At 36.7% G+C, this 18,563-nt stretch overlaps 2 protein-coding genes across 2 annotated transcripts; one reads left to right on the top strand and one right to left on the bottom strand.

Moving 5' to 3' along the window:
* Positions 1-11,814: 11,814 nt before the first annotated feature.
* Positions 11,815-14,487, bottom strand: LOC139717196 (ragulator complex protein LAMTOR5 homolog). The gene is made up of 4 exons (XM_071628697.1): positions 14,359-14,487; positions 13,348-13,409; positions 12,492-12,609; positions 11,815-12,025 (listed from the first exon to the last, which is right to left on the bottom strand). Exons 1-4 carry the CDS (start codon positions 14,391-14,393, stop codon positions 11,962-11,964), a joined length of 279 nt encoding a protein of 92 aa, XP_071484798.1. The 5' UTR covers positions 14,394-14,487; the 3' UTR covers positions 11,815-11,961.
* A 144-nt stretch (positions 14,488-14,631) lies between these two features.
* Positions 14,632-17,125, top strand: LOC139717194 (putative protein-lysine deacylase ABHD14B). Its single transcript, XM_071628696.1, has 3 exons — positions 14,632-14,971; positions 15,689-15,918; positions 16,377-17,125. The coding sequence occupies exons 1-3, from the start codon at positions 14,698-14,700 to the stop codon at positions 16,560-16,562; spliced, it is 690 nt and encodes a 229-aa protein (XP_071484797.1). The 5' UTR covers positions 14,632-14,697; the 3' UTR covers positions 16,563-17,125.
* The last annotated feature ends 1,438 nt before the right edge of the window (positions 17,126-18,563 follow it).

Genomic DNA, 18,563 nt, shown 5'->3' with positions numbered 1-18,563 from the left:
GGGTTAATTATACTCACCCTACCAACAATGACCCTCTGACCTGTCAAGGTGTAGAGGTAGGTTGTGGAGTTCAGAAGGTGTGCATCCATGTAACCTGGAACAACATGGACCCTGGCTGTCTCATTGTAGCTCTTCAACATTCCATTCTCCACATGGAGCTTTGTCTGCCAAGATTGAGCCCATAAAGATGGAATTAAACTCATGCATTAACTCTTAGAAGTGGGGTGACATTTCAGTTGAAAGAATAGACTTGTGTTATGGGAATTTCCTTTTTAGTTTCAATTTAAGTTTTTTGGTTTTATTCCTCCACTTGTACAAATTGAATTGTGATAACAAAATTAATGATTTTTACATCAAAATATAAACAAAATTACTTAAAAGAGAAAGATATGATTATGTGTATAATATGCATACATGCATACATTTCATTGCATAAAAGTCTTAGGTATGGAAGTGGAGGAGACTGTTTGTGTTATCATCTCTATTCAAAATACCTTGCAAGCAATTCAAAGGATTCAGGACTTATCATTACTATAAGACGATCGATGACTATTATAAGACAAAATGCCATTGTTTTTGTTACTGCTATTATGGGCATTTTACACAAATGAATATATTTCATCAACATCAACACACACAAAAAAAGCTGGAATTGGACAGAATGCTAAGATTTAAAATCTCAAAATGGATACTTCTTTCTGGTGTCACAAGAATATTAGATCCCAAGTGTCATCCCCTGTATGACATTGTGTCATATGACACACAAACCGATGTTGGAGCTATCTGCGAATGTAACACAAAACTCTTCCCTGCACAACATATTAATGTCTATTAAGCATGGTACATCAAATATTGCTTTCAATTGATTTGATAACCTGGAACCTGAATGTATTCTACATGCAGAGAAGCACAAGTTATTGCTCTTTCATTGTTGCTTGATAATCAAAATTCCACAAATGTTTGTCACTTGATTTGATTCTAAACCCAAATTAACTCTAAGTGACAGTGTGGTGTCTGACCCGAGTTTTGTTATCTGCTGCTACCAGATATAATATCAATAGTTAGGGGCAGTAATATTATACCTGTGAGGAGTTGAGACTGTTGATGGGTACAAAGACTGTGTAGTAGACACTTGTATCCATGAGCTGACGATGCAGCACGAGATCCTGAGTAAAGAGGCCCAGTGCAAACCAGAGTCTGCCAGACAGGTAGGTGTCATCCACATTCAGCTCCTCAAGTCTCTGTACATCCATTTTCAAATCCACAGAAAATGTTTGTCTCTATAAGAGCTAATCATTTTGAATTGAAGCAATGAAGTGCCAGAGATAATTTGAGGACTTTACAAAGCCTGTGTACTTGGAAAGCACAGATTAAAGTTATGACTGAATGAACTTTGGTTGATAGGCACCAATAACATAAGGTGTCCTATTGGACACACATCATCATGACTTGGTCATGAGCTAATGATGTAATAAATGAATCACCTTTCATGTTATTGATGTGCTGATGATGTTTGCGATTTTCTAAACTCAGAAGACGCTAAACAGGGCTGGTATTGATGACTTCATCGATCCTAAAAGCAAACACAAGATGTAATAGAGTATCCACTATTCAGAAAAGAAGGCTGTTGCCTGAAGTTTAGATATCTTTTTTTATAACAGCACAGTTAAATACAGCATGACGCGACAGCAACTATATATATATGTATGTATATGAAGAGTTTGTTCGCAAAAACCGATAAGTCCATTTTTGACGATTTTAAGGTACGGTCTCTGTCATAAAGTACAAAATAATACCTTTTAAATGATATATTGGTCACTACATATAAAGGTACATTTTTTAAGTTATGGTCAAAAGAAGCAAAAATTTTCTTATTATTCTCTTTATTTTTCTTGACATTTAATCGCAAATATCTCCATTTGGCAAATATGGACTTATCGGTTTTTGCGAACAAACTCCTTATATGTATATATATATATTTGTTGTTGCTAACACTGACACAGTTTGCTTCATCTCCCTACCTGAATGATGTTCCCATAGCAAGTCTGTCCATCACCCTCATGCCCTGGAGAACATCGGCAGACTGGATGACCAGGAGAATCTGTGATGCACTCAGCACCAGAGTGGCATTGTAGTGATGGAGGGTGGGGTTGGCACATGTCTATCAGTGAACATCCCATGCCAGGTTGGAAGTCTTCGTAGCCATCTTTGCACACACAGTGGTGCTAAGAGTTGATCATTCAAATTATCTATTATCATATTATTTTTATACAGAGAAGGGAAGAACTATCTTACAAGCCAATTATTTCTGTGAGATAATAAAGATACTTATAACTCTGTGTTGAGAGCCACTATGGTAATTTTATCATCATACTAATGACTAAACTATTGATTGATTGATAAAATGCTGGGGTCATATTTACGTCTACTTCATATGACAGCTTTGGCTAACAATGTTTGGCAATCTGAAACGTGTGAATTTGGGTCTTCCTTAGCCATATCTTATCTTTCCTCTTGATTACAGACTTTCAGTAAAGGTTGTGACTAAATTGCAGACTACCCTGAATCTGCTGCATTACATTCTATCATCTAGCTTGACAGATGATAATATCAAGAGTAAATATACCTTTCCTCAGCATTACTGGTACGTTTCTCACCAATTAAGTAATCGGTAGAATGATATAATCATAACATGATGCAATATCTTTACTTACCCAAACAGAGGTCAATCGTCATGCAAATTTCTTTTTTACATATGTGTACAATGTTGGTTATAAGAAGTATATTGCTTCCTTAAAGTTTGGCCAAGTATTTGATAAGAGAAAATTATACGATGCAATCCATGGTTACAAAAAGATAAAACACCAGATAGAATCAAACCTGATTTGGGCCATCAAAGACGCAGAGGGATGAATTGGTTGGACATCCACCATAGTTACTCAGGCAAGGATTAATCGGAGAGCAGACTACACCATCACCATGGTAACCATCTTGGCACTCACAAACAGACATTCCAGGAGCAAACTCAGAACAGAAAGCATTAGGGTGACATGCCCTACAGCTAACCATTCCTAGAGTATGGGATCAAAACAGTCAGAGTGGAATATGGAAGCTGAATATCCAAGGAAATTTTGTTCAGCTCTTGAAAATCCTTATTGGTCCTTTAATTAGTTGACACAGTGGAGGTAGTCTCTCTGTACAATTGAATTAGCGTAGTGTTCTGTACCTTATATGAAAGTGGTAGTACATCATTTATCTATTTCTTGCCCTTTTTTTCCTGCAAGACCTCTATCTATTAATGTAGTGCTCAGGTAAGTTCTGATGTCTATTTACAAGCAGATATGAGAGATATTATAATTTCATTTGACATATCAATGACAGGACTACCAGAATATGAATCAAAATTTGTGAATAGAGTGCTAATGTAGTCTCCTATTGAATCTTAAAGATTGTCCAAAAATAATGTTTGAAAAAAAAAACACCTGTACAAAGATTATAACCAGTCTATAATGGATAAGGAACACAATACGATGACATAATGGACCCCTGCCTAAAATAAGAACTGTTTTTCAACCAGTCTCCTGATTATTTTATTTCTCCCTGCAACATAAAAAGCACATTCCAAGGAATGTTTCAATAATAACAAACCATTTCAGAAGACAAGTCATTACTGTACTTAACTTCAAAAGTCTCTGTTGACAATACCTATGCCATTTAGGTCAAATAATTCTATGCACTTGATCAAATATGTGTGTATGAAGTATATTTTGTTTTCATGTGGTATAAAGGATCTCTCCTGCAACTTTTATCATTCTTTCCTCTCTAATTGTGAAAGGCTGGACTGAAATGATTACTCTTTCACAAAAGACCCATATATATTGTGAATGAAGGATTCATACCACCACCACACGCCTGTCCAGTGCACATCTCACAAGCCAGCCCAGTTCGGCCCTCATCACAGATGCAGCTCCCAGTTCCAAGCCTACCGTCATCACAGTGGCCTAGAGAGGAGCAGGCTTGGGCCCCACCACCCCCTGGACACTCTGGAGGGGAATCACAGCAACAGGTGCATTCATCATGGCAGTGGAGATGAGCAGAACATTAAATAAGCATCTAGCCTCATCTGGGACATTATAATTTAAGATAATACTTATACATATAGAATTATAAACATATATATGTCTATCATGTCTTCCTTTATCTTTCTTTGGGATGAATGTATTCATAGAAGCAACCTGACCATAAAATGACCAGTGGAACAGGTCTTTGACGTAGCCAGTAGCAGTACATAAGTTCATGTTCACAGTCATTTTCCTGTTTGTGTATCATTCGAACAATGATTATTATTAGCAGGCTTTGTGTTTCCATATGTATGGAAAAGGTCTCACCAAACATGTCATATCTTAGAATACTGCATGATATACCATGCAGTAGTTTGTATGTCAGGAGGCATAATTACATTTACCTGCTGCATAAACACTAAAAATCTACTAATAATTGAAGTTTCACTTATAACTATACTAAGGGTACATTCATAATCATAGAATTTGTGCATGCTGGTGTAACACAATATAATATTATCACTATTATTATTATTATTATTATTATTATTATTATTATTATTATTATCATCATTCATTCGGCATTTGCAAAACAATACAAGTGATACAGAGAAACAAATAAAACAAGCAAAACACAAGAAAACAAAGTGTCAGGCTTTCCCTATTGAGCTTCCCTAAGGTGCCAGGTTGGAAAAAAGCAATCAAAATATGTTTCATCATTGATATATCTTCTTCTTTTTTTAAGAGCATCATTTCTGGATACCAGTAAAATAATATTCAATTCCCATAATCTCATATAATAAAATGTTCTCTACAGGGAATTCAACACTGCTTATGTGGTTATATATGGATTGTGGAATGTATAATGTACATGTATATCATATGAAATAAATTTTGAATGTGAGTATCAGGTTTGTAAACTGCTTAATGATTTAGTTCATATGCCAGATCCTCTTCAACAATCTACCCATGCAGCGATCAAATATAGACCTAGAGCTTGAGGGGAGCTTGGTTACATACCCACACAGTACGGGCCCCAGTACCCAGGACAACAGTCGGTCACCTGCTGAACCGTCCGAGAACACACAACACTGCATCCTTTGAAATGGAAGGCAGATCCAGTCTCGTGCAGCCGACAATCGTGTGATAAGTTTCCATATTTATTCCTGGGTCTAGGAACAGCATCGTCCTCTCGACCCGCCTCTGGATCTGCTCTGGAATCCAAGGCAGTACGACCAACTAAGTTGAAGTCGCGTGGGCAAATTGTGTTACTCGCCGCATACTGGCGGAGAATACTGAACATAACAACGCATGGTATACACGAGGAATTCACTTCTATTGTCTGCTGTAGTACGTCGCGCATACAGTACCTTGAACTTTCGGCCAATGGGGGCAGCTCCCCTCCTGCGTACCTCCGTGACACCCTCCTGTCTGGTTGGTGGTCTTTCAGTTCCCCCTGTCCGCCAGACAAGTGGCGATTCTCCCCGCTCCACTCGCGATGAAAGTCTGAAGAATCCGCTAGCGGCACACTAACCAGAGACGTATTCCAGTGGTTACTCTTTGCTGAAACAGCTGACGTATAATGAAAGAAAGTAAGCACCAACAGAAGCACTGCTTCCCGGTATGGTGGTGTCCTGAAAACATGCAGAGCACGATTGATGACACCTAATGGAAGATGAAAACACGACTCCATGCTGCCAGTTCCACTAAATGTAGACGTTTAGAGAATTACATGCATGTTGTACAATGAAAAGTACGTACTCGTTGACTGGAGCTCGACATGCCAGCGAAGGCGAGAGCGAGTATCGTTTCCATCGCCTAGCTGTTCAACGTCGAAAAGGAAAGTTGGTGTCTCGATGTCTGTGGCGCTGTGCTTGAATTGAGATACAGTAGATCGGCTGGATCGGTAGATAAGCACACTGGTGCACACTGTTTGCATTCTTTACCACTGAGTTGTGCTAGTGCAACGGACACACAAAGCCGGACTTTCATATACAATGCGTCGTCTGCTCATAATAATATTGTTTTGACTGCTCTCTCGATCATTTCCGGGTGTGTACATTATATCTGCTACTCTGATGGGATTAAAAGCGCAATGTACATGTATTGATCAGCAAAACCACGGATGTGCTGTCTGAGCAGACAATCAACTATGAAGTGAAAACGGCTAAGATCAGATTATGATTTTAGAAAAAGAAAAATGATTGATTGATTGCAGGGCGCCAAGCAAATCTTTGAAAGCACGAGGGGTGGACCTACCTAAATTACAAATCCGTAAATATGGGTACACATCAGTTTGTTTATATTTTGTTTGTTTACTGTTTGATTGTTTGTGCTCCCTTGTATTTACTTTTAGCGGTTGGTCAATCACAGATTAACGAGATGTACATGAAACATGCGCCGTCGATGTGTAGGCCTAATGTGATTTTACTAAATGACATGATAGCGTGTGCAATAAAAACAAGAACAAAAACAAAAACCTAAATTAAATGAAACAAAAAGCATAACTTTTAGAGTATAATGTATATAATGTTGCTCTAGATAGCACGAGCTTATGACACACGTTTCAAGGAAGAGAAGGATCGGTACACCTCACCTAGTGCTCTAAGCGGGAAGTTTCACTTCCGCTTTGCAAGCTCTGTGCCAGCTACGCGATGGTATATCACGTGACAGCAAAGGACGTTGAAACGGTGTACTATCGTTCAAGCCCCCCCCCCCCCCCCCCCCCCCACTCCCAACACAATGATCTTTAGAAAATCGACGTGGAATAATTGAAATAATGAGTGATGAGCATGCGATTTTATATTCTGGAGACATAATGAGAATAAGAACATTTTCTTCAGGTCAGAAATTCATTTCGACATACCATGGCAATGAGAGCTTGAAGTATGAATTCATAACATTTGTATGGCATGCAATAAAACTAACAGAACTGTCTCGGATTATCTCAATTGTGCACGAAACTTGAATTCTGAAAGTGCCACATGCTTTTCTAGAGTAGTGACATTGGCTATAGTGACGGAATGCATACGACACAACCCTCACAACTCTTCCCGTGATTTGCTTTTGTGTGTTTAAATCTATATACGTGTATCATAAAAATCGTGTTTCTGATCGATGGTCCCGCAACTACAATCATGTGTCCAGCCTCGTCCTAGCAAAATCAACTTTGGTATTATAGATTACAACACAGCAACAACAGCAAAAATGACGCAAATAAAACAATATATACGACCTTCTGATATGGCATGTCGAAAAGGTAATTTGAGAGGAAAACGTTTGTGTGTAAACTGTAAAGTCAACGGGAGTGTGGTGAACCCATTTGCAGAAATCTACTTCCACAAGTGGTTGAATGTCTTTCGCGTCTTTCGCGGAATTCCGCATCGCATCCCCTGTTTTTCCTATTGCAAACTTACGTGCCTTCACAGAACAGATAATGTGTTCTGCTATCAGCAATTCCATACAATTGTATATATCACTTTCTCGTCGCTTTCAACGCTCTACACTTCTAATATGGCTTATAATCTCTGTTGGTTTGATCTTGAATGTACCGATTGATCTAGGCTTTTTGTTATTAGTTGTCTCGTCTCTTTACTTGTATTTCTGCTTCTTCCCTTTCCCCTTTTCCACTTCTTTTTTCATCCCGCACACTTGTAGTTAAGTTTTCACCTTTTTTTTTCTTCCTGTGAGGTGCCCACGTTGTATAGGCATAGTCTTTTGAGTGGGTACCTCCACTTTTTTTCGCAGAATGTATAAATATGTCTGTATGAAAAATGCCTAATTTTGTAATGATTATTGACAAATGTTATTCTTTGCTATCTATGTATCATTCCTTCAAACGCATGTCGAATCTATATTTTTTGTACATTCTGTTGAAAGAAGTGAAAATAAAACCTTTAAATTGAATTTGAAATGTTGATAATGATGTTTCGTACAAGCAGATGAAAAAGTATATACCAATTTTGAGTTGGTGTGCATTGTTGAATTGATGAATGTCCGATGCAATGGCATCTTGCTTTGTATAGTAACTGAATTACATGTATAATTATGGTATGATAGTAATTATATTCTAAAGCAATGATACGAGATAATATCATATGACATAGTAGTAATGTATATGATATGTATCGTACTATGATAGTACGATACATAAATCATATACATTTTCACGTTGATTAATCGTAACACATGCACTTACAAAAAAAAAAGATAGGTCACTTATAATCTGAAACAATTTTGTGATTTAGAGCAGGTCTAAACGTGCAAAAAAACAAACCAACAACGAAGCATATGCATTCATTTCACACTAAACAATGATTTTTGTGACTGGACTCGTGCTGGCTCTGGCTTTGATAATCGTATAGCGCCCTCAATTGATATTACGGTGTGCGGTGTGACTGATTAGTAATTACCAAAGAGTATAAGAGCGCACGCAGAAACTGCATATTCTAGTCATCTTTACGTATTGAGACATTCGCAGCGAAAAACTCGACACATACCAATGTTGGATCCGGGATTTTGATATTACAGGGAGGGCGTATTAGAGTGGGGAGGGAGAGAATTAAGCCACGGGGAGGGGGGGGGGGGGATGGAGCTAGGGATACCCCCTCCCATTGTTTAGGACTTTAAGGGAAAATACAATCATATTTAAATGTCGCATTATGAAAGCACGTTTAAACTCTAAATATCAAAAAAAAAATAATGTTATTCAATAAATATTAAAGACCGTGATTTTTGTTGGCTGTAAAATGGAAAATGGAAAAGGAAATACCTGTTATTTTTGAGTGACAATAGAAATATCGATTTTAAATTACGCTCTTTGTACAGCATACTTACCATTCTAGAGCATAATTTTAAGCGTAGAACAACATCACAATGTTCATTCCCGATGATCGTAAAATGATGATCGTATTGTTGGTCATAAAAACAGCGTTCTCACGGCATTCTAATACAGGTTTGGGTCCAGATCGGTTCATGTTGTACCCGATCATATATACCTGATCTGGAAAAAAAATGTCATATCGTGGCGAGGGCGGCAAAGTGAGCTCGAAGAAAATGTATGAAAACCCGCGCTCTATCAATGGCGATTTATCGAATATCATAGGCCTAAAAAAAACAAAAACATAAATTTGAAAAATTAAAGGGATGGGGGTCCCTTTGCGCTCCTGCCTGGATCCACCACTGCAAAATGAAGCAATTCATTTGACATGTTTAAAGTTCAAAGGTGTGAGCAATACTTGTCGGTGTAATTCAGGCCTTCGTGAAATTCTGTTGTAAAACATACTGTCCACGGTGTGTTATTGTCTTTACTTTAGTGCAATCTATTCGTTTGTGTTTACTATTTCTTATAATCTTCCTTTTACAGTATTGCTTTCTGAACGCCTTCAACTACAAATGACCCAAATTTAAAGATGCATTTACATCGTACAATTCAACAACACAGCAAGGCAACGAGTAAATATAAGAAAGGGTTGAGCACATTCCTTCATGGACCAGATTTTGTCCAGATAGTGAAATACATTGTATGACCACTGTAAATGCCTCACTCTGATTCTATACTAAAAGTTTGTTACAGAATGAAATTCTAACTATGAATATATGAATTTGTATTTCAGATGTTGTCCGACACAATGACTGCTTTATATGTGCATGTACACACACACACACACACACATAAACATAAGTATATATATATATATATATATATATATATATATATACAATTGTACAAGTATACATACATACATACATACATACATACATACATACATACACACACACGGCGAAGTTGTGTCTGTGTGAGTGTATACATATGAAGAAAATATAAATAGAATTGAACATAGTTTCATATTTCTAGCAAAATGAAAGAGTACTTGACAGACTTCTTTCAGAGAGCAGAGGGAACATTATTACCCTTAACAAGTGTCAGTAACAAGTCAAGGGAATGTGTACATTGTACTTTTCATAAAAAATGAAATCTTGTGGAACTCTCTTTACACACTGTGTATTTTCTTTATACATTGGCATCACCCATCCATGATGTCACAAACTGTTGGAGTCTTCTCATACTGAAATGGCTGCACCAAAACTTTTAAATGGGTTGTCAGATTATCTTAAAAATTCACAGATGTGTTCTACTGATATTGCTACATTCACTCATTTTACACATTTAAAATTTGGGTGAACTTGTCCTAAAAGTTTATCTACGCTTGTTCATTTGTTGTTTCTCATCTCACAGTGATAAATTCAACTAATTGATTGATTAATTTATCATATTGTATAACAGAACAAACTAGACAGGGGTTGCCTCATTGAACTTCTCTGTCTTTTTTTTAAATAAAACAAAGTACCAACAGACATTTTCAATTTAATACACAGATTCAACAAAATTATACTGTCAACACCAAAATCATTCATGATTCTTGCCAAAAGGCAATATATCCAAAAACAATCTCAAACAAGAAGAATAATACCAGTATACAAAACATGTACATCATGCGTGGAGGATATTTCCACAGTGCACTCCCTTTATAACAAACAGGATAACAAAATTCTTGTTACAATGAAATCAAAATTCAGGTGTCAAAATTATCATTCCTATATCTTTATATATTATGCAATTCAGTTAATGAAACTTTGTCATAACAAAAGAAAACTGCCGCTTCCAAGGACTTTGTTATAATGGACCTACAATGTACCCTGAGAGCTCTTCAAATGGTAGCATCCAGGTAGCATAGACTACTAGTAATGGAGAAATATGTGTAATTTGAAAAAAAAAATCTTCATTGTACAGTGCACTCCCGTTATAACGAACAGTTATAACAAAATTCTGGTTACAACAAAATAAAAATTCAGGATGCAACATTATCTGCTCTATGTTTTTTATTGTTCATTGTTCAGTTAGAACGAAGTTTCGATATAAGAAAAGAAAACTGCCAGTCCCGAAGACTTCGTTATGATAGGAGTCCACTGTATCCAGGATGGATTTAGCGCCTTTTGGTTGAAAGATCTTCATATACATTGTCTAATGACATCTCTCTCCCTCTCACTCTTTCGCTCTACTTCTCTCATCTCTTTTTCTATCTGTCTATCTCTCTCTAATAATCTTGTGTTAATCATTACTTCTTACTTTTTTTCTACAAATAATTTTCTCAACAGAACAGAAATACATTGTATAAGACATTCTCTTAAATGATTAGGGTACAGTAATAATGCACTGATTGATAAGATCTATTTATATTTTCATACTTGAGATGCTATGCATACATATTAAAATCAATGAACTCATTGGCTTTTCTCATATTTCTCCTGACTGAATTTTTTTTTCATTTTGTCATCACTATTTTCTTTGCTGTCAACATCATTTGTCATATCAGAGTCTAATTGTCAACATCATTATCAGATTTTATAATGAGTCTTCAATAATCACCAATATCCAAACAGTGTACGGCATTGTAACATGTTGACTAAAAGCCTACTAGTATTACATTCACAGTATACATCTGTGTGATTCACTTTGTTACTTCAAGAGGTATACGAGACTTTGGATACACAAAATAAATTTAAAACAACACAGTACACGTATCTTGGAATTTAGAGAGTTCATTTCATCTGATCTTAAACCCTCCCCTACCTCCCTCTCACACCCCCCACCCCCCCCCCCAAAAAAAAAAAAACAAAAACAAAAACAAAAAAGAAAGATGGATGGGAAAAAACAAAAACAATCCACTAACATGGGGTAGAGTTCCTCAAGAAATGAGCGTGCATTTCCACTCTGAAAAGCGAGTTCCTGTACAACGCCAGTTGAGGATTCTTCTCTTCCTACTGAGGCATTGTGAATATGTCTCTTGTATTTTTTTTTCCTTGTCAGTTCCAGTTTGAGGAAATTCACATCTATCCATCAGTATCCAGGCATTTTGTGGATTGCTATTGTAACATCCTGATGTGATTTGACGAGAACATTCCTACGAGAGAAACAAAATATAGAGCATTATTGTGATTGCAATTTAGTTCTAGGATTACCAGAATTCAAGATTATAATTAGCACATCTTTATTTGTGAGTATTGGATGGAATAAATTATTACACAAATCAGACAAATGGTCTAGTTTGTCTTTTTTGAGATAGGAGGTTGGAATGGCAGCTCCCCTGAGATAGAGTGAGCATTTAGCAGTGTTCCAGATTTAGGGGGTCTCCAAGGAGGAAAAAAACCTACAGAAAATCCTCAAAAAAAAGGGGGGGGGGTCAGAAATGAGATAGGGGTGCTTTTAGAGGGAGGTAACAAGCATTAGTATGTGTACCCTAATAACATGTGGGGGGGGGGGGTATATTTCCACAAGGTCATCTGAGGGAAGGTTCCGTATCTGTGTAGTGTATAACAGGTGTATTAGAATGTGGGAGTCAAACATAATGTAAAGTCCTCCACACTCACCCTCCATCAGATTCTAGACATATTACAGGAGCGTTTGGGCTCTCGGGAACAAGGAGAGAAGCCTGGTGAGCCAGAGATGCTACAAGACCTGCAGAATCTGCTGAGGCTGTCCCTTTTGCTGTGGAGGGAAGGAACAAACTAGTATATTCAGATATTTGAGAACACAATTCATACATATCTTGTAATTTTCATAGAAGAAAACACACTATTTTCATTGAAGAAAATGTAAACACTCATGCTAAACAGCTAAAGTGAACACAAGTAGGAGCACTACTTGTTGTTAGTTGCCTTTTATCAGATGAATTTAACAACACTTTTCACATTAAGAAGAATCCCTTGCACAGCAACCAACAAGTCTGTAGGAGTACAAACCTACATCTATGAGGTAACCACACACTGCTCTGTCTAGATGTACATGTACTTTAGAACAAGGTTATAACAATAACAATTTAAACAATCGAATGCATACACAGGGATTCAAACTAAATACCAGTACTAGTATTCAACCACTCATCTAGCTTGTCTCTGATTGGAAGAGAGGAGATTTTTTCAGCAAACATGAAAACACATAGGGCAGATAGCTACTAATTGATATGGTCTGAAAAAAAAAAAAATCATTGTCTGAGCATAACATTGGGGTTAAAAAAAAAGGATGATTCTTACTCAATGTGATCTGGTTAATCAGCATTGTAGACAGCAATTTGATGACTTCATTGCCCTTTGGCCGCTTGCTAAGTCATTGCTATAAGCTATTCATTCATGTACTGTAAATCTTTATGTCCAAACAAATATTACCACCATTTCTCATCAATATTGCTGTTTGTATGAGTACATGTACGTATATACTTTGACTTACCACTGTAGCATAAACCTTGCTTGTCAGCACACAAAACACCCATCACACCTTGGGATTCCATGCTGCACAGAAAGGTTGAAAAATACAGTTTTCACATAACGGTATATATATGTATGATTTGTCTACTTATCAAGCAATTTTTAAAATCAGTAGTCAAATTGTATGCCCAAATATAAAAATACACAAGAGCTTGTCATTCTGTGTCATTCCTTCTTCAAATAACAGAAAATCAATTGTTGCATCATTCTGATCTCATTTTGCTTGTGAAGAAGAAACAGGTTAAACATTTCATTTTTTCTTAAAGAATAAGTTACACTGGATATTACAGTGTATCCCTCAAATTTCAAAACATATGTTCAGGCCTAAATGACCTAATAATGACGCAAAGTCATCATTCTAATCATCAAATAAAAACAAACATTTTATTAACCTGCAAACAAACAGCTCTTCACGAAAGGATACTACTGGCCTAGATATGTGTTAAAATAAAACACACTGCAAAATTAACAAGAACATTAGACATTCAATGCATTTCGAGGGATATAAATGCAATGCTTGATTTAAATATACATAATATGTCTAAATCATAGATATAGCAGATCGATTTGTTTTTAATATTTGGGTAAGAATAAGATACCGGTATAATTAATATACAAATGTATTCAGCAGCTAGATCCAGAGACGTTTCAAAATTGGCATTTCCACTGGAAACACATGGAATCTATCTTTACTGCGTCACATTTACATTTAATCTATCTTTACACATGTAATATATCTTTACTGCGTCATCCTGCCAGATTTAACAAAACGCTGCATACGTTATTTTCCATCAACAACCATCGCGATCGGAATTCTATGCAGGGAGCCAACACGCACACAACAAATACAGCATGTGGGACTGTGTTAAAAATGTGAGCGCATATCTCGGCCTAATAAGAGAACTCGATAATACATTCGCTGGCGTGAACTGCTGACCCGGTCATAATCTACACTGGCTAATCTCGAACTTACGTGTCATCCAGTAGCTTGTCAAGATTCTGCTCCATTTTGACGAGTATAGTGGTCCTGTTGAGTGTGTTCAGCGTGGAATTGTCCAAAGATATACCCTCCTTTAGCAGTGTTTAGCCGAGTACAACAATGTACTTTTGTGCATTGAACGTACACGGTCATGTGATCATGTCCGAGTATATCACATGATCTGCATAGAGTTCTTGCTCTGCTGCCGCTATGCCAGGTACAGGTGCGTCGGCGGAGCAGCCCTGACCTTGTTTCAGGTACGTCCACGTCCACGGCACTTGCTTGAGCTTATTTGACAGAGACTGTCAGTTTTACGCAAGCAAGTGAGCCAAAATGACCGAAAAGGTTGAAAGTGAAAGCTGGGAGAAGCTTGTGACCGATGTACGGACCAAGGCAGGTGTCAGCTACGTAGAACAGGAAGGAAAGGTTGATATTAACGGCCGCAGCATATTCTATCGAAAAGTTTCTAAAGGTACAACGGAGAGCTGCCGGGGTCACGTTCTCTTCCTTCACGCTGGCTGCTACTCATCGCAGACGTGGCTTGAGCATGGCTCGATGCACTACTTTGCCAGCTATGGCTATTCTTCCACTGCCATTGACATGCCAGGTGTTTATCTGATCTTTATCAAATACCCTCCTCTACTAAAGAGTATTTCGTGCCAGAATAAAGTATGTATCTGCTAATTGAAGGGAAAGAGTTCCTTGTATAACCCCCACTAGATCTAGCACTAGTTTGCCAAAAATGCATAGATTGATGTTTGTTTGTTTTTTTTTTTACTAATAATGGACTAAATAAAGGTTATGCCATTAATGGGAAGACTTCCCATAACCTTTATTTAGTTTATTATTAGTAAGGGGGAATAGTGGTTTGTTTATTTTGTGCAAGTTGGTGGAGGGGGGGGGGGGACATAAGGAACTCTTTCCATTTTATAGCTTAAACCATTTTAAACATGATCAACTTCATTCTCCATTTTAGGAAATAATGAATCATCTGTTTGCCCCCTCCTTCACTTGTGATATGTATGTTAGATCAATGTTTTGTTTATTCAGTTAAGAAACCTCTCTGGGTTTTCAGTTAATTTTAGGCGTTATAGAAAATAGTAAAGAATGCATCCATATTTTATATGGATTTGTCTTAATGTAAATACAATGTACTGTGGTTTATTGCTCATTTACTTTTAAGCTATGTGTACCAGGAATGCATAATGTAATCAATGGGCGAATTAATGCAGCAATAAGATCAGTTCTATCATAAAAGTTTGAAGTCTTAACTGTGCACTTCTGTGTTTTTGAAACAACTGTTTTCATTTCCTTATAATTTCAGGATATGGACAAACTGGACTAGTCAAAATGGATGTGGGTGACCCTGTGACCTTCATGAAGTGTTTGTACCAAGCACTCAAAATTGAGAGGCCGGTCATTATCAGTCCCTCGAGGAGCGGTGACTTATCCATCCCTCTTATTATGGAACACCCTGAGCTGGTGCGAGGATACGTACCAGTGTCTCCTCACTCAACAGACAAATACACTCCTGAGGAATATCAGAAAAATCAGGTACATCTCTTCTACCAAAACAGTTTCAATATTCTTATTCTCTGTGCAATGAATTGTTTTTGTGGTAAGAAATTGTGATAATTTGAGACTTTACTGTGCTAAATAAGCTTGTAACTAGAGAATCAACTGAACTGCAGTTGCCTTAATCTGTGGAAAACTATTCCTGAGCATATTCAGGCTGGTGTCTACGGGAAAATAGCAAATACACTTAGCAGTTCGTCCTCAATGGGTTAATTTGCCTTTCAAATTGATTCTTTTTTAAGGGACTGGATAATAATGAACATGCTAAGATTCTAGAATTTATTTGGAAAAGTATTCAGTGAATAAAAATTTGTCAACAAAGTGGATTTCAGAATGTATATTTTTCCCCAAAGTTGAAAATCGGTCACACACATTCTTTTGTGTTTTGTTCAAGTGTGCATTTCATTCTTATAAACAATCCTCTTTTTGTTTGGCAGACACAAACCCTTATCACGTATGGTGAGAATGACACAGAGGCGGGTCGCAAGGCAACTGCCAATCTCAGGAACCTGCCCAATCACAGAGCCCAGGAGTTTCTAGGGGCGGGTCATCATCCTTACATGGATAGCCCAGTCAAATGGCATCAACTGGTGTACAACTTTGTGGAAAGCCTTGCTGAGTAAAGATTCATCACTCAGCCATGATTTGTGTAACTCTCAGTTACAAGATACCTCATTCAAAATTATTAAGATGGCAGAAGTTTATGAGAGAATAACTAGGATAAGACTTTACAGTAATAGAATTGGAATCTCATCTTCATTTTAGACTTGAAACTTATGCCAGAGTGATTTTAAGGCAAGCAGTGGATAATGATAACACGTATCACAAAGTCAGGATTATTTTTTCCATTATGATTATTACTTATCTGGTCATGTAAGTACAATTATTTCTGAGTCATCACCTCACAATTTTCTATTGACTGTGTACAAATACTGAAGAAAATGTACTTTGATGAATAATCCAAAATAATTAGCACTGCAGTCAGATATATTCATACATTTCAGACTGGGGCATAATTGCATTTGAGAAAAAAAAAGGAGAAAAAAACATGGAAATTCAAGAGTTTGTGTACAAACTCTGGCAAATTGTGAGGCAAAAACATTAAATTACTTATTTGCATGTATTCATTATGTACTTTTTATGAAGTATTTTGTGAAAATTAGCAAAACTTCCTCATTTTTATCTGATTTTGATCAAATTTTCACTTTTGTGCACGTAAAATTTCACTCTTCTTTTCAGGCTAAATTTAGACTGGTCTGGGATTTCCCCTTAAATTACAAATAGTTGAACACAAGCAGCAAGTTATAATGTCTGGCTTTTTGAGGCCTGCACCAGCGTTTGGTGCCATCCAGTCAACCTTCCTGTCCTGCATATATTTTCTTCACATTCGTTTTTGAGCCCACCAAACACCCCAAATTTCTCTCTTTTATACCACGTTCATTGATAAGATGTTTTAATTCATATCAACGCACGTGAGTTCTGTTTGTTCCTCCAGGCAGATCATTGTTTCTGTGAAAAAAAAAAAAAAATGTTCTTCAAATGACCAAAGGAATAAAGTTGTGAATCTTCTTAAGGTGTTCTCCTTTGATGTTTACTGGAACAAAAACTGCCAATTAAGTGGATTGAAAAATATGATTTGGTATAACTTGGTATGAAAGATATGAAGCCCTGTACGTTGCAAAAATTACAAATACGGGAACTTTAGATGCAGTCAATTGTCTTTTCAACATGTCTATGTTTGCAAAAACATCGTAGATTGTGCCATGGATGCACAGTTCATAATCATGTACATGTACACTGTACAAGTATGTAGACATGCATGTCCTTTGTAACTGTTCATTGAGTTAACACATACATCTACATTTCCATTGTGATTGTGTGTAACCTTTATACATTGTATGTCTTTTGGTGTGTTGGTTAAAGGGTAAAATGTATTCTTAGACAGTAAGTTCTTGTTGATATGGGCCATTATGTCTTGTTTTGTTTTAAGTTAGAAGCAACTGATGTGTTACAGAAATCGAAGATGCTGCATTGCCTAAATCAAAGTCATCTCCCAACGTTCATTTTGAGTGACTTCAAATAAATTATGCTTATTCTATTATGTAATAGGTTGATGGTGATTTTTCACTTGGGATTTCCATGCAACTCGGCAGATATAGCTACGATCACGCACAAAAAAAAAGATTTTCTTCATGTAAATGTATTCCCATAGCAATTATAGTTGTAATATGATTGTCGTTTTCGTGATTGCTTATTTTGTTGTCATGTTTTATGAAATCATTTTGACTTGTAGTGATGGAAATACATGTATGTGTTCATAGCCATCTTGGCAGTCTATTTAGATTTTAATATACAACTGTACAACGTACATTGAAAATGCAGTTCACAGAGTTCAGTGTATATATATTTAGATTGCCTCTCAAGAGTCATATATTTTATGTATTTTTATAATGTATAAATGTGTTGTACCTGAAATAAATGAAATCATTGTCGCATTCCAACTCGCCTGCAGTACATACAATACGCTTTTCTGCAATGTGTAACTCAAAATAATATTACTAGTACAGCACGCGACAAAGACTCGGTCAAAATATATTTTAATACGAAATACATGTACATGAATC

The sequence above is a fragment of the Diadema antillarum genome, unplaced genomic scaffold (genome assembly GCF_040938485.1).
Source record: "Diadema antillarum isolate AM-2024a unplaced genomic scaffold, OU_Dant_1.0 scf00000072, whole genome shotgun sequence".
Taxonomy (NCBI): domain Eukaryota; kingdom Metazoa; phylum Echinodermata; class Echinoidea; order Diadematoida; family Diadematidae; genus Diadema; species Diadema antillarum.
This window is presented reverse-complemented; position numbering and strand designations above follow the sequence as displayed.